At 47.2% G+C, this 17,589-nt stretch overlaps 1 protein-coding gene across 1 annotated transcript; it reads right to left on the bottom strand.

Moving 5' to 3' along the window:
• Positions 1–17,202, bottom strand: ACP7 (acid phosphatase 7, tartrate resistant (putative); the record flags this gene model as incomplete). Its single annotated transcript, XM_081108021.1, has 12 exons — positions 1–66; positions 2,175–2,312; positions 6,025–6,096; positions 6,199–6,266; positions 6,359–6,416; positions 6,502–6,609; positions 6,696–6,810; positions 6,938–7,000; positions 7,232–7,355; positions 8,240–8,422; positions 8,715–8,915; positions 17,082–17,202. 12 exons carry the CDS (start codon positions 17,200–17,202, stop codon positions 1–3), a joined length of 1,317 nt encoding a protein of 438 aa, XP_080964147.1.
• Positions 17,203–17,589: the final 387 nt, after the last annotated feature.

Below are 17,589 nucleotides of genomic sequence, written 5' to 3'. Positions count from 1 at the left end.
CTAGAGGTACATCATCCGGTGGAGCAGGGGTCTCACCACCCATACATCGTCCACAATCTTTCCATCCTGCAAGTAACAAAAAAGATGACATAAGGACTGAAGGCCTAGAACAGCAATGGCGAAACTTTTGAGCTCGGCGTGTCAGCATTTTGAAAAAACCCTAACTTAACTCTGGTGCCGTGTCACATATAGAAATTTTTTGATATTTGCAACCATAGTAAAACAAAGACTTATATTTTTGATATTTATTTTATATATTTAAATGCCATTTAACAAAGAAAAATCAACCCAAAAAATGAGTTCGCGTGTCACCTCTGACACGCGTGTCATAGGTTCGTCACCACTGGCCTAGACTCTGGAGCCAGGTAGCCTGGGTTCACATGCCAGCTTTGCCTCCGATGTGCTGTGTGCCCTTGGGCAACTTGCTAGATCTCTCTGAGCCTCCATTTTCCTTATCTGCAAGATGGTAATAAGAGCATCTACCTTGTAGACGTGGTGGGAATGAGATGAGATTTGGAAAGGGCTGTGTAATGCAGGCTATTGCTGTTAGAGCACAAACCTGGAGTCAGACAAACCTCGCTTTAATCCCAGCGCAGCCACTCTGTGTGGCCTTATGCACGTGACCTGACTCTGAGCCAAGCTTCCACGTTCCATAAACTAGGGAGGACAGAAAAAAGTAATACGCACGACAGCCTGCCCTGGCATATGTGCCACTCAGTAAATGGTAGTTACGTGTAATAAAAAGAGCACGGTCTTTGGGGTCAGATGCCAGTTCTGCCACCCTCCGGCTGGGTGAAAATTCCTTCTCTCTCTGAGCTCAGTTCTCTCATCTGTAAAACGGAAAGAAAATCCTCCCCATGGGATTGTTGTGACTAAAGTGCTACTAAATATACAGTGTCTAGCCCAGCACCTGGTACAGAATAGGTGCTCAACAAATCATAGTGATTATCATTATTTTAAAATTATAATAACAAAAATAAAGAAACGTGGGCATGATCATTTGGGTCCATCTAACCTGAAGCCACCTGGACCACACACACATGGTATTGGCTTCCCTTACCCACCGCCCAGCACCTATCTTTTTCTTTCCCCTGCTTCATGTTGACAAGTAGTGCCGGGAGCCGGTCCATCCTTGCTGTTTCAAGGGACCTGGCATATATGGCATACTGTTCTTAATATGTTTGCTCACCTTCTTGGCACTATGTGTTTTAACCAAGGTCACCTCTCTGAGAAAGGTTGTTTCCCCAGGTAGGGATTTTCCCCTGAAGTTAGGGAGGGAATAAAACCTCTTAACTAAGTGCCAGGCGGGTAATTAATCACTTTAACTATGAACAATCATGCTTAAGCTACATAATCTTTACTCCCTGGAATGGAGATAAGAAACGCCCTAACCTTTGTAATAGAGATTGATAGGATTGGAATCAACTGGTATAAATACAGATGTAACAACACAGAACTCAGAAGACAGAACCTAGAGACAGAAGAACTTCGCTGGAGAGAACATGGCAAAAGATCCTGGACTGAACTTGACTACAGAAATTGGCAAGAGAACCTGACTAGAACCTGGTGACTGAACCTGGCTGGAGTACCTGGACAGAACCTGGCTGGAGAACCTAGAGAGGGAACATGGCCACAGAACCTGGCTGGAGATCCTAACCAGAACTTCGCTGGAGATCCAGAGCAGAACCTCTCTGGAGATCCAGACCAGAACTTGGCTGGAGAACCTAGCAAGAGAACATGGACACAGAACTTCGCTGGAGATCCAGACCAGAACTTGGCTGGAGATCCTGGCTAGAGATCCTGGCTAGGCTGCTGATCAACTGAACGCTGCCTCCTTGTCATTCCTTCTTCGCCGACTCCGTCCACACCTTTGGGGACCCCTGGACCCGCTGGGGCTGGACTCCAGCAGAGTAGCTATAGAATTTACCATGTTTTAAAAGCTGTTTTAAGTACTTTATATATAATAAGTCACTTAACCCCATATCATCCTGTGAGGTAGAAACTATTAAACATCTCCATTTGGCAGATGTGAAAACTGTGGCTCAAAGTTAAGTTCCTTGAGGTCATCTAGCTGGTAGGTAGCAGAGGCAAGATCTGAACCCAAGATTCCTGGCCCTAGAGTTCTCAGCTGCGCCTGGCGACTCAGGATGGTGACCCGGGCACCCCTCACTGACCTGGTCATCGGACACCTGCTGGATGTGGACGTGGGTCCCGTTGAGGATGTGTAGCCGCGTGTACCCGTACTCCTTCACCCGCACGGCGCTCCAAGGCCGCGGGAAGAGGGTGAAGCGGGTCAGCCGCTCCTCACAGCCCTGCAAGGGACAATTGTTCAGACCGGGGCGGCCGGGCAGGCGGGGACCCGCAGAGGCGCAGAAACAGCCTGCCAGGCCAGGACCCTGCTGCCCCCAAGGGAGAAAAAGTCAGTTAAAACTTGACGTCAATAATGCTCACAAGTGCGTGTTTGACCCAGCCAGGCACCCTGGCCGGGTCTTCTGGAAAGTGCATGGCCGTATGACACTGTCCACTGCAGCGTTTTCTGTAAAAGCCCCGAGCTGGAAGCCACCCAAGTGCCCATCAGTGGGGTCAGTTAAGTAAATTATAGCACAACCATTACAAAGCAGGGTGATATAGAAAGGGGCCAGGATGTATCATTAAAGGGAAAATGCAATTGCAAAGCAGAAGAAATTGGAGGGTCTCAACCCTCACTGAACGGTAGACACTCCAAGATATCTTTTTAAAATTACCAAAAAGGGAGTGCTCGTTCTTACAGGAGAATATGCCAGGTGAGTGAGGGAGCTCAAAAAAATTACCATTTGCAGCCATCATTATAATAACTGACTGAAGCAAGAATTATCACTAGATGGTAAAACTAACTAGTGGTGAAAGTTTGAGGTTTAACATGATATTTGCATAGCCTCGAAGTATCTCTCCAGGAGACACTTGTGAATTAAAAAGAGTGGGGAGAGGACTACGGTGGAGAGGCCAGCAGACACCACCTTAACGAAGTGATCAGCGTGAACACCATCAGCAATGAGACGGTTCCCTACCACATCTACAGGATGGGAAACTGAGGCTTAAAGGGGTTAAAGAGATACCACTTGCCTCCTAGGAGGATGTCCTGAGAACGCGGTATCAATTTTGTGTATTCTTATCAAAAAGGGATTAACTTCCATCTACCTGAGCAAACATCAAACAAACCCAGATCGAGGTATGTTCTACAAAATGATTTTGCTATACTCTTCAAATTTTTCAAGGTCATGAAAAATGAAGACGGAGTAGGGAAATGTTTCCGATGAAAGGAAGCTAAAGAGACAAGACACCGAAATAGAACATGTGATTTTAGACTAGATCCTGGGCCAGAAAAATTCTTTGCTTTGATTTAAAGGACAGGAGTGGGACAAATGGCTAAATCTGAACAAGCTCTGTGGATCAGGTAGTAATAGCATTTTATCAAGGTTAACTACTTGAATTTGATTATCACACTGTAATGATAAGAGATAAGATAATGTCCTTGTTTTTTAGGAAAGACAGACAGAGAGGGACAGGGGCATAATTTCTGAAACGTATTCTTCACTGGATCTGAAAATAGTAATAAAATGTATATATGTGCATATATACACATGTATACATAGAGAGAGATTAAAACAAGTATGGTTAAATGTTCACATTGGGAAATCTTGGTCAAGGGGATATGGAAAGTCTTGGTATTATTTTTTTGCAACTTTCCTATACATGTGGAATCATTTCAAAATTCTAATTTAGAGAAAAACTAATCTGTGCTAATAAAGATCAGAATAGCAATCAGCGATCACCTATGGGCCTGAGGAGCCTCTGGTGATGATTGTGTTCTGTTTCCTGCTCCTGGAGTGACTACTCAGGTGTGCATCACCAGGGCCCATCCTTAGAAGGTTCTAGTGTTTGGTTTGGGGTAGAGCCCAGTCATCGGAGTTTTAAAACCTCTCAGGTATTCTAACAGGCACCAAGGTTGAGAACTGCAAAGGTATGAAGCGTGATCCAAGTTGTTTTTAAAAAGTGGGTGATAGAGCCCTAGCCGGTTTGGCTCGGTGTATAGAGCGTTGGCCTGCGGACTGGAGGGTCCCAGGTTCAATTCTGGCCAAGGGCACATGCCCGGGTTGTGAGCTCGATCCCCAGTAGGGGGCGTTCAGGAGGCAGCCGACCAATGATTCTCTCTCATCATTGATGGTTCTGTCTCTCTCTCTCCCTCTCCCTTCCTCTCTGAAATCAATAAAGAAATATATATTTTTTAAAAAGTGGGTGATGTAGTAACACATTTCCATGTAGACAATTACTTGTACATGCAGAGGACATTCTAAATGCTAGCAAGAGAGGGAACAGCTGAGAGTGGGAGCAAGAAGGGGTGTAGATGGCTGGTGTTCACCTCCTGACCTCGGTACTGTTTGAATTTTTATCACCAGAGGCTCGTACTAATTTGTAAGAATCAGCTTTTAAAATGAGCCTCTCGGTGTTCCTGTACAATGGGCACCCGCTCTCAGGAGTGTTGTTAAAAATCTCATTTTCACCATGAAAAAATAATAATAAAATAAATAAAATGAGCCTCTCTCCTTGCAGAAGTGACTGATTCCAAGGTGGGGGCAGGGGAACCACAAGATGATCCTGAGCACCTTATAGTGCCAAAGAGGAAGGAAGTGCTCCCGTCGAAAGGAAAGGGGACTGACCTGAAGAGTTCCCAGTGGCCAGAGCTGGAGCAACCTGAGCAGCAAAGAGTCAATAGCATTGGATCATAGCGTGCAGAATAAAATAATTACCCATGAGTCCACTTCTGTATAAGTCAATAGCTAACTAACCAAATAAGTGAGGCAGAGGGACAGCGTTTCCTCACAAGAGGATTATAATAAGTCTAGGAGGAAGGAGGGAACTGGAAGATCCCAGGAGAACACCACAGTGTTAATTGTTGCAGGCAAGACCCACTGACAGTCAAAAATTTGTGCATATATATATACACATGTATACATGAAAGTTTGAGGAGAAACACGACATTTGCATGGTCTTAAAGGATCTCCCCCAAGATGTTTATTAATTTAAAAGGGAGATATAATAACTCTGTGGTGGCGAACCCAGCAGCTACTTCCTTAAGCTGGTGATTCCGAGAAACCCCTCCAGGGTAGAGACACACGGACATCCCATACTCCCTGGTCTGATGCGCTGAGAGGACATGACAGCACCTCTGTGGTCGTCTTGCCCAAAATGCATACCTGAATCTCAGCATGAGAAAATGTTACATAAACCCAAAATGAGGGCACTCTGCAAAACACGAGGGTCTGCAAATATGTGAATGATGAAAGAAAAGCAAAGACTGAGGGACTGTGACAGATTGGAGGAGACTAAGAAGACGCAATAACTACATACAATGTGGGATTCTAGAACAGAAATAGGCCATTGGTGACAAAGGGGTGGAATGTGAATGAAGTCTGGAGTTCAATTACAATCCTATATAATAAAAGCCTGATATGCTAAGTGTCCAACCATTTGTTCAACCGTTCGACCAGTTGCTATGACGTGCACTGGCCACCAGGGGGCAGACGCTCCAACTGGTAGGTTAGCTTGCTGCTGGGGTCCGGCCAATCGGGACTGGGCGAGAAGGGCCAGACACACCCTGGAGCCCTCCTTCCGTCCCTCCCGGCCGGCCAGTCTCCTGTGGTCCCTCCCTGGCCTCTAAAATATTTCTTCTAATTAATTTCCTTTCAATGTGCACGAATCCGTGCACCAGCCCTCTAGTAATAATAATAATAAGCCCTCTGCCTGTGGATCCATCCAGTCGACCTGGGCAAGTGCCCAACCCCTGTCACCTATTGAACTTGTGACGGTCAGTGAGTATTTGACTGTCTGGGCCTCTGTTTCCACATCTGTGCAGTGGGCATGTTGCTAGGTTGAGTTAGTGATAGGGACTGTATGAAGCATGCAGCACCCCAGCTGGTACAAGTTCAACCCTCCATAAATAGCAGCAGGAGAGAAGCCAGAGGCACCCTTTGCCGCCCTGCTCACAGCAGATCCTGTGATGATGTGGACAGGGCCTCGAGGGTTGGTGTAGGGCATCTCTCGGCTGCCGTTAAATACCTGGAGAAGGGGACAAGGAAGAGGGGTGAGTCATTCCAGACCAGACCAGAGGGTCTCAGGAGGGTCCATTGACAGCAGCCCTCAGCCCTCCCTGAACCTCACCTGGTAGTTGTAAATTGGCCACAGTCGTTCGTACGAGTGCTCATGAGCCCACAGCTGCAGGTCGACCCCTGAGACAGAGCAAGTGGGGGTCAGGCCCCTGCGTCCAGGTTGAGGGTGGGACCGGGGCCAGGGAGCACTTCCCGGTCCCCGAGTCACTTACCGTATTTGTAGAAAAGATCCTCTAATCCAAATAACTTGCCGAAGAGGCCTTTTCGAACCTGGGCAGGAGGAGCAAAGAGTGAGGGATGATCCGGGCAGATCCCCTGCTGGCTCTCAGCACCCTGCCCAGGGAGGGGTCCTCACCTTGCTTTCATGCCACGTACAGTCATCCACATCCGCATTGGAACAGTACATGGGCCGGTGACCCATGGTGATGATCCACGGCCGGGCTGCCCGGTCCTTATTGGCTTTCTAGAGAGCAGGGCCAGCGTGAGAGGTGGCAGTAGGAGGGGAGGGGAGGCAGGTCCAAGAGGTGACAGGTATCTCCACCCAGTTACCTGGAGGTCTCTCTCCAGCCAGTGAAACTGTCTCTCGACCAGGTGGCGGCCGTAGTGGAGGTAGAAATATACTTCGGTGGAGAAGGAGATGATGTGCGCAGGGCCCAGATCCCAGCTGAGGGGTCAAAAGGCAGGGATCAGAGATAGGGTCTGTGCTATATCTCCCATCCTTCAGGGCAGCAAGGTCAGTCCCCCAGTGCTCCCCCCGCTGCCCCCCCCCCCCCCCCGATCCCTCAGGTTACCTGTACCACAGGCCCTCACTGTTTCCGGGCATGCTGAAGCGAGCCTTGTAGTTAGAGAAGTTGCTGGATAAAAGGAAGTAAAAGGATGGGGGGAGGGTCTGGGTGCCCCATCCACCCATCTCCTGAGGACCCTGAGGTCCCTGAGGTCAAGTCTGGCTCCCAGACCATCCCTCCTCTCCTCTCACTACCACAAAGAAGCTGCTGCAGTATGAGGGACTGAGGTGAAACACTAAAGAGGACCTATCTGTTCTCATCGGCCAGGCCCATGCCCACCCCGAGGCCCCTGGCCCTTACTAGCGTTCCTCATGATTCCCAGGGCATGTCATGTACGGGAGGCTGGCAGCCACAGGCTCGATGAGACGCATGAACTCGTCGCCGACACGAGCGTTGTCCTGATCCATGTTGTAGGCAAAGTCTCCTGGGGAGGGGGCAGCGGGCGAGGGGAGAGTGAGGACCCAGAACTAGCTCTGCTTTCTCCAGACGGAGAGACTGGTTGCTCAGGTGTGGGCTGGGCATCCTCTGGCCTCTGAGCCATCCCAGCTCTCTGACCCCTGCCTCCCACCCACCCATGTGTGCACTTGAAGTGTTTCCTGAACCTCTGGCCCCTGAGACCCCACAGGACCAAGCTAGTCTCCTGTGCTCGGATCATAGCGGCCTCGTCTCTGCCGGCCTCCTGTGCCCTCCCTGAGACTGACATAGTCTGGTACTGGGTTTACACCAGGCACAGTCCCAAAGCCTGTACATGCTTGATCATTAGAATCTTCAAAACACTCTCTGAGGTGGGTGCTATCATCCCATTTCAGCTGGAGAAACTGAGGCCCCGAGAGGTTAAGCACTCGCCCAAGGTCACAGAGCCGGTTAGTGACGATCCGGAAATCGCACCGAGGGGTCCACTTCGAGTCTGTGGCTTCGAACCACACCAGCCCAGGCTTCACCCCACATCTGGCTCTGTCCCTCAAGTCACAGCACAATGATAATAACCAACACTGACGTGCCGGGCAATGCCAACTTATTTAGTTATCACAACAGTCCCCTGAATTCTGAACACATCTTATTCCAGTAATAATAACACAGGAGAAAACCATGCAGTAGCTCTAAGGTGGGAGCTGGATTTTAACCGGGGGAGTCCAGCATTACAGACACCATCTCCATGGCCAGCCTCATCCCCAGTCCCCTCAGAACCACACTGGCCCTTGCCCCAGCCCCCTCTACAGTCCTGGCGTTGCCTCCCACCCCAGTTTCCCACTCCCCCCACCCCACCCCCGCCCCATACCTCCAGGCACACCCTTGCCAATGCCTCACCCACATGGAGAACAGCATCGTACATGCCCTGCTGAGTGTCCCTGCGCAGCCGGGGTAGGGCCCTCGGGTTGTCAGCCCCCAGGTCTCCAAATACAGCCAGAAGGGGGCTCCAGTGGGACCCATTCTTTAGGGCCCTGAAGCGGAACCGGCGGCTCCAACCCTGAGTACTGCCACAGCGGTAAACTGGGAGGAAGGGGAAGGTCACAGTCAGCGGGGGGCCTCCGTGTGTCTCCTCCACCCCCACCCATCTTCAGTTGGTAGAGGGAGGAGGCAGGGGGGGTTGGATGAGTCTGACCCATGCCTCTTCTGTCCATCTCACCCCAGGTCCCCAACACCTTCCATTTTTATCCCAGTGTCTCAGACACGCAGAGGAGTTACCAGCCCAGCCTGAGCCACCTGCCAGTGGCAGCTTCCAATCCATATCCCACTCCTCTTCCCATTCCCGCCTCAACACCCGGGCCGGGACCCCTCTCACCATACTGGACCCCTGGCAGCAGCCCCTGCAGCGTGACGCGGTGTATGTAGAGCTTCCGCTGGAGAAAACCCCCATCCACAAAGGGGCTGACGGTGCCCTGGGCCCGGAGGGGCAGGGGCCCTGATAACTGCAGCCCAAACTGTACTTCAGACTGGGTTGGGACCCATGTGGTCCAGGTTACAGTCATGGAGCCCGGCTCACCTGGGCAGAAAGGAATAGAGAGGGGCTGGGCAGTGAGGCCTGGCAGGGCAGGGCAGGGAGAGATGTGCAGAGAGAGTGAGGGCAATGATTAACAGCTCCTGAAGACTCCGTAGTTAAGGACAGAGGTTGTGGAGCTTCCCAAGTTCAATCCCAGCTCTGCCATTTCCAAGCTGTGCTTTCCTTGGGCAAGTCACTGCCTCACTGTGCCTCAGTTTCCTTATCTGTCAAATGGAATAATAAAGTACCTATTCTATAGGGTTGTTATGAGGCATAGATTAATAAATATAAGTAAAGTATTTGAAACAGTGCCTGGCATGGTTAGGGTTATATGAGTGAATGGATATTATTATTATTATTATTATTATTATTATTTACTATGTGCAGGCCTTGTGCCAAACATTTTACATACATAATATCATTTAGGGGTTATAAACTCAGATGTCTAGAGGCCAGCTAGGTAATATAAATGGGGGAAAGGGCCAGCTGTATGGAGCAAGACAGTATGGCGCTGCGGGGGTGGGTGGTGGCAAACTGCAGACTCTGCCTGGTCTAAAAGGAGCAGCCATTGCTCAGCTCTGGGGATACCTGCCATGCAAGAAGCAGGCCCAGTGCCACCAAATCTGTCAGTTTCTAGAGTAAATTTTTATATTGTGGTTTTTATGTCCCGAGTATATATAGATAGATACACAAATCCAGACTTTTAAGTGATTGTTCTGAATTCTTAAACATTAGCAACCAAATCAAGGTTTTAAAAATATCATGAGGTATAGTGTAATGTTGCATATTCACCTCCCATCTGGTTCCTGGTTCCATCATGTCACAACAGCAATGATAATAACTTCACCCGCACCATGAAAATGCACACGCACAAGGTTACTGGTTGCCACACTGTCCAATCACCATATACCAGAAACAACTGAAAGGCCCGTATGTAGGAGGGTGACTGAATAAACCCTACAACATGTGTACAGTGGAGCACTACGCAGTGTCAAAAAGAAAGAGGACAAGCTCTGGGAGCTGTAGGACATGGAATGACGTCTGGGACATACAGATAAATTTAAAAAGCAAAGTATACAAGAGTATAGTTAGCTACTCTTCCTGGACGAGGATATAAGACAATATACAAAGATATGCTCATTTGTACAAAGAAAATACAGGGAGGATATACTAGAAACTAACGAGATGGATTACTTACCTGAGGTGGTTGGGAAAGTAAGGGGTAGGGGAAAGGAGAAATGGAGAAGTAGGAATGAGGAGGGAGGATGCCGCTCTGAGTCTATCTTTTTTGCATAAAAATTCTGAATTCTAAAAGCTATAGTCATGTTTCATATCTCCTTCATACACCCTAAAAGTAAACTAACAAAATTACCCAGGATGTAGGGAGAAGCTAGTATGGAATATAAACACTAACAAATGGACGTAACTATATTTAAAAATGAATAAAGTAACCACACTGAAGGGTTGGGGAAGAAAAGTAACTGTGGAAAATAGGTCTTGACTGGGCACTGTAAGATGACAGAGAAAAAGGACTGCATATAAGTGCCATCATTCAATAAGTGTTCTCACAGGGATACTGGCAAACAATTCTGAATCGACTTTATGTCTATACTAGAGGCCCAGTGCACAAAATTCGTGCAGGGGGGGAGTGGGGGTCGGTCCCTTAGCCCAGCCTGCACCTTCTCCAATCCAGGACCCCGCAGGGGATGTCCAATTGGGCCTAAACCGGCAGTCGGACATCCCTCTCACAATCTGGGACCCCTGGCTCCTAACTGCTCACCTATCTGCTGGCCTGATCGCCCCTAACTGCTGCCGCCCTGCTGTGTGGGTCCTGGGTGTGGGTATCCGGCTCCCTCCTCCCTCCTGTCAGAGTCTGGGGCATGCCACAGGACCCAGAATCAAGTCCCCGCCCACCCGCGTGTGCCTCGAAATCGAGCGAGACCCAGATCTGGCTGGCCTCACCCCCATTGGGCGAGACCCAGACCTAGCCAGCCCCACTCCCTTCAAGCCCTGCAGGTGCATCACGTCCCCAGCTGGCGCTGGGCAGAAACGCAGCCTCCTGCTGATCAGTCGTTACGGCGTGAGGGTGTGATGACCATTTGCATATTAGCCTTTTATTATTATAGAGTAGCACTGAACAAGTAAGTGTATGTAGATAGTGGGAGCTATGGTTCTCAATGTTGGAGAAAGAAGTTACAAACAAAGAAAGAAGGAAAAATAAAGCTTTGATGTTGGACTGAAATCAGAGATATCAGTATGATCCCATGGCATTTAATATATACACAGATAAGCAGATCAGGAAGATGGCAGCATAGGTAAACACCGGGAAATTGCTGCCTCCCACAACAACTTCAAAAATACAACGAAAAGACAAAACGGACATCATCCAGAACTACAGGAAGGCTGGCTGAGTGGAAATTCTACAACTAGAAGGAAAGAGAAAAGCATGCTGAGAGCCAGAGGAGCTGCAGAAGTAAAGTGCAGAGGTACAGAGGCTCGCAGGCACACGCGTGCGCGCGGAAAGGGGCTGGCACCTGGGGACGCGGCTGTCTTTTTGAATTGGGAGGGAGTCACAAGCTCCCGACTGCTCTGAACTCCGGTTCCGGGAAGTCTCTGGGGACCCAGGACTCATACGGGGAGAAACTGGACTGTCTGGCAGCAGGCAGAACTCAGAACTCGAGGGTGGCTTTCCTTCAGAGGTGCTTGCAGCAATTATCGGGACACTGAGACGCGCGGCCCCTTAGGGCAGGGCTGAGGACCAGCCATAGCTGCTTGCTCCGCCCTTTGATTCCCCGAGACCCCGCCCTACCCAGGCTGTGGCAGAGGCTTTTGCATATGAATGCCCTGGCCCTTTGCAACCTGAAAATTACCTAACAAATTGCAGCTGGGCCAGACAGACCCAGAACTTCCAAGAGAAGGCCCAAGGCCCCACAGCAGCTTGCATTGCTTCACAGCTGGGCCTCATCAGGGCACCTCCAAACTCCAAAAAAGGAAGGGGAATCTTCAGTTCTCTTCGTAGCTCCTGCTGGGTAACCTCAGGCAGAGGCTAAATTAGCACCTCCTTAGAGCCAAGAGCCAGTGTACCCAATGGTCAGAGGGGGACCATCCGGATTACAACTGCTCAGATCCATAAGGGACACACTCAGGGGGCAGACTCAGTGAGCACCAAAGCCCCACTGAAGCAAGTCTTGCCCCAGAAGGGTGTCTTCAGCACAGAAGTTCTCCCACTGCAGACACAGCTGATTCTCACTGCCAATTGGCCTGGAGGTCAATTCCTCCCAGTGATCCTACAACAATGAAGGCATAACTACAACAAGACTGTGCACAAAGCCCACAAGGGGGTGTACCAAGATTGTCCACCTCAGGTAACTGGGGAGGCTGAGCCACTGGGCCCTACGGGACACCTAGCACACAAAACCACTCTACCAACACAGGGAAGCATAAAAAAATACGGAGACAAAGAAACAGGTCACAAATGACAGAAATGGAGGAAAGCAAACGACTGAATATAGAGTTCAAAACCACGTTTATAAGGTTTTTCAAGAATTTTATGGAAATGGCCAATAAACTTAGTGAGACCCTGGAGGATATGAAAAAAGACCAACTAGAAATTAAGCATACACTGACTGAAATAAAGAATAATATACAGAGATCCAACAGCAGACAAGAGGATCCCAAGAATCAAGTCAAAGATTTGAAATACAAAGAAACAAAAAATACCCAACCGAAAAAGAAAAAAGAAAAAGATTCCAAAAATATGAAGATAGTGTAAGGAGCCTCTGGGACAACTTCAAGCGTACCAACATCAGAATTATAGGGGTACCAGAAGGAGAGAGAGGGCAAGATATTGAAAACCTATCTGAAGAAATAATGACAGAAAACTTCCCCTACCTGGTGAAAGAAATAGACTTACAAGTCCAGGAAGCGCAGAGAATCCCAAACAAAAGGAACCCAAAGAGGACCACACCAAGACACATCATAATTAAAATGCCAAGAGCAAAAGACAAAGAAAGAATTTTAAAAGCAGCAAGAGAAAGACAGTCAGTTACCTACAAGGGAGTACCCATACGACTGCCAGCTGATTTCTCAACAGAAACCATGCAGGCCAGAAGAGAGTGGCAAGAAATATTCAAAGTGATGAATAGCAAGAACCTACAACCAAGATTACTTTATCCAGCAAAGCTATCATTCAGAATAGAAGGTCAGATAAAGAGCTTCACAGATAAGAAAAAGCTAAAGGAGTTCATCACCACCAAACCAGCATTATATGAAATGCTGAAAGGTATTCTTTAAGAAGAGGAAGAAGAAAAAGGAACTCTTACCATTTGCCACAGCATGGATGGAACTGGAGAGCGGATAAATACCACATGATCTCACTCATTTGTGGAATATAATGAACAACATAAACTGATGAACAAGGACTGATCCAGAGACGGAGAGGCATTGATTGGACTGTCGGGCCTTGGAGGGAAGGTAGGGGAGGGTGGGGGTAAGGGGAAAAGATCAACCAAAGGACTTATATGCAAGCATATAGGCCTAACCAACGGACACGGAAAATGGGGGGCGGGGGTGAGCGCATGAGAGGGGGGGGTAGGGGGTAACGTGGGGATAAGGACACATATGTAATATCTTAATCAATAAAAAATATATTAAAAAATATATATATATACACAGATAGATACAGAAGTGTAGACGTGGCACATGCTAATAAACATACCCACACGTATGGCCTAGTTCATTTGTGAGGACCTAGAAACAATCTCACCTCAGTGGCAATGAGCACACCTAGTGTTAAGAACTTGATTTCTAATTACCCATTCTCCAATGGAAGGAATCAGGGCTCTTTGGAGAAGTTGTTGATTACAGAGATGGGCAGGAAATATACAGGATGAGCCTGGAATAATTTGAGGTGCCAGACAGTGAGGAAGTGCTCAAAAATAAAGGGGCTTTGTGAACAGAATACAAAAGCTGCCCTGGCCAGCATTGCTCAGTGTCAGAGCATTGGTCCGAGCACCAAAGGATCACAGGTTCGATTCCCGATCAAGGGCACATACCTGGGTTGCAGGTTCGATCCCTAGCCCAGTCGGGGCACGTTCAGGAAGCAACCAATCGATGTGTCTCTCTCACACCAATGTTTATCTCTCTCTTCACCACCCTCCCTTCCACCCTCTTTTCCCCACCCTCCCTTCCACCCTCTCTAAAATTCAATGGAAAAAATAGCTGTGAGTGAGGATTAACAAAAATAAAAAATAAAAATAAAAGGACACAGAAGCCATTCTGAAGGAATTGCAAAAGACCAAATCAGGAACAATTTGAGCCACAAAATAAATAATGATAGTACAGAATTTTAAGCCATGGAATAAAATAAGTATCCATGAGTCTATACTGATATAAAGAAATAATTGAATAAATAAATTAATGGAGGAGGGAAGGACAGCCTTTCTTTAGAATAAAATTTCAATTAGATGAAAAGAGAGAATTAGAAGATTACAAAATCACAATTAGGTGAACATCATGCTAATAATTGCTGCAGACAAGATTCACCAATGGGTGCTAATATTAGTGGACAAGTTTAAAAAGAAATATGATTTTTGTAGTCTCAAGGAATCTTCCCCAAGATATTTATTAACAACAAAGTAAAGAATAAAAACTTTACAATGGAGAAACCCAAGAACTAAGCAATGACAGTCAGCATCACCAGTAATAGCAATAAGCCATGTCGGCATCATGCATTAGGAAGGACACAACATCACATCTTTGTCATTTGCCATAAAAACACATAACTTAGCTCCAATCATGAGAAAATATCAGACAAACACAAAGTGAGGGATGTCCTACAAAATACCTGCTCAGTACTCAAAAATGTCAAGATGATGGAAGGTAAGGAAAGACTGAGAAACTGGAGATTGCAGGATACTAAGTAGACACAACAACTAAATATTAAATAACTAAATCAGTGGAAAACTGGTGAAGTCCGAACAAAATCTGTAGTTTAATTAATAGCGTTGTACCAATGTGACTGGTATTAATAATAGTGCCAGCCTGGCCAGCATGGCTCAGTGACTGAGCGTTGACCTATGAACCAGGAAGTCACAGTTCAATTCCCAGTCAGGACACATGCCCGGGTTGTGGGCCGGATCCCCAGTATGGGGCATGCAGGAGGCAGCCGATCAATGATTTTCTCTCATCATTGATGTTTCTATCTCTTTCTCTCTCTCTCCCTTCATCTCTGAAATCAATAAAAATATTTTTTAAAAAAATAGTGCCATGGTTAGGTAAGATGTTAACATTAGGAGAGACTGGGTGGAAGGATATAGAAACTCTATAATATTTTTGCAAATTTTCTGTTAAGTCTAAAATTAGTACAAAATATAATGTCTTAAAACAAATACCATGGCTCTTGAGTTGCTTAGGTTCAAATTCTAGAATGTGTGACCTAGGGTCAGACTCTTCATCTTCACGAGCCTGTTTACTCTTCTGTATAATGGGAATAACAATAGTACCAAGAGCTTAAGGCCCAGAATGAGGTCAGTTGAGTGATCCTTCTGGAGCACTTAGTCAGAGTATATTTCCTACTATCCTTTTGTGGGCCAAAGGACAGCTGTGATCTCTGGATTTTCCTAGCAGCTCCCTGAGATGGATTTTATCGTTGTTCCTTTTGTCTCAGAGGTCTCCAGGCAAAGTGCCTTGTCCAAGGTCACTGGGTCAACAAATGCCAAAGCTAGTTCATTCATGCAGTTTCAGATTCCACATTGCAACTAATCTTTAAGAAACTATCTTCCTTAAAAGTGTCAAGGACACAGAAAACAAGGAACATTTGAGAAAGTGTCCCAGATAGGAGGGGACAAGAGACATGGCAGCTAGATGCAACATGCGATCCTACAATGGACCCTGGATTAGAATAAAGACATTAGTGGAAAAGATGGTGAAATATGAAAAAAAAAATCCCTGGTTTAGTTAGTAATGTGATACCAATGTTAAGCCCTTAGCTTGACAATGGTACCATGGACACATAAGAAATCAACATTAAGGGAAGCTGGGTGAAAGATGTACGGGAAGTGCACTATCTTTGTGACTCTTCTGTAAGTCTAGAATTATTTCAAAATAAAAAGCTAAAATAATTAGCAAGGGAGGGAGGAAAAGAGGGAAGGAAGGAACACAGGAGGGTGGGTTGAGTTTTGGTGCAAAAAAAGGTATAGCCACAATTATTTGAAACTCCTTTTAAAATCCTCTTCTCTGTTTCAACCACATGTCTGCATGAGACCAAATTTTCTTCATATATAACTTCCAAAGCAGCATATTATCGAAACAGACTGAAGCAGAAGCAGATGTGAGGAGGATCAAGCTGTCTCCAGACATTAAAGTGACTTAAACAAATGTAACTCAATGGCATTCTTTTCACTAGATTTCTTTTCTTTGTAAAATATCGTTATTATTCATGAAAAATGTCATTTACCTTAATGCAGAATGGGTTTATTACTATTCATTTAAATGACAATAAATATTTCTAAATGGTTTTGGTTTCTAATATGGCAAATGCTATGGATATAACTCACATAAACTAAAGCTCTTTGAGGTTCTCAAGAATTGTAGCTGTGCTAAGGGGTCCTGAGACAAAAACATATGAGAACCTCTGCTACACACCAAGCTTTGTATTTGTTTGTTTGTTTTTCTTTTTGCCACTTCACAGGTAACATCTCATTTATTCCTCACTATGAGATCACACTACTGTTATTCTGTTGTCCAGAGAAGTTAAGTCACTTGCCCAGGGTCACACAGCAGGTAGGTAGCAAAGTTGGGATTCAAACCCAGGAGTCTGTATGCAAAGTGTCCATGGCCCAAGACCTTACTACCCAGTGCACCACCACCTCGTGATCAAGGATCAGGAGACAGCCTTGTGGGGACACAATGAGCAGTTACACAATGAACAAGAGCAATAGCAGCCCCCTTTGGAGGGCACTTACGATAGGCCGGGCACCAGAATCATCTCCCACACAGCCAGACGAACCAGCCCTGCTGGCGATCCCCACTTAACAGAGGCAGACAACTGAGGCTCAGGAAGGGCCAGCCACCAGCCTAGGGCCTCCCAGCCATCAGTGTGTGATTCCTGAGCCCCCGACCCAATGGGCCTCACTGGGAACTGTCCTGGGAGGGGTCCCAGACTCTTACCTGGGTACGACAGGTGGACTTGCTCCGGGGCAGCATTGGGATCCTTTGGGGCCCCCTGGACTCCCAGGGAGAAAAACAGGAGCAGACAGCAGCAGGACCAGCAGGGAAGAAAGGGGCCCATAGTGGTGGTGGAGGGGGCAGAGAGGGGGAAGGGATGGGGGCCGTAGAAGGTTAGATTCCGTCAGGGAGAGCAGGAGGGGCTGGGAGGATGAAGAATGGAGCAGGATCAGGCAATGTCACTGGGAGTGAGGCAGGATGGAAGGGAGGTCTTCCAGGGGTGGTTATCCAGATGCTGGAGAGCAAACAAAAAGATGATCACTACCAAGCAGCCAACGCAATCTGAGCCTCCTCGGTGCCTCGCACTTTGCATAGATTAACTCATGGGAGCCTCGCAGCATTCCTCCGTGTGGTGGCCACTGTGATCAACAGCCCATATCACAGATTAGGAAAATGAGCAACCCAGTGATTCAGCTGCACAGCTCGGATGTGATGGAGCCCAGATTGGAAC

The sequence above is a fragment of the Myotis nattereri genome (assembly GCF_964212035.1).
Source record: "Myotis nattereri genome assembly, chromosome: 15".
Classification (NCBI taxonomy): Eukaryota; Metazoa; Chordata; class Mammalia; order Chiroptera; family Vespertilionidae; genus Myotis; species Myotis nattereri.
The sequence above is the reverse complement of the archived record's forward strand: the minus strand, read 5'-3'. Positions and strand labels throughout refer to the sequence as shown.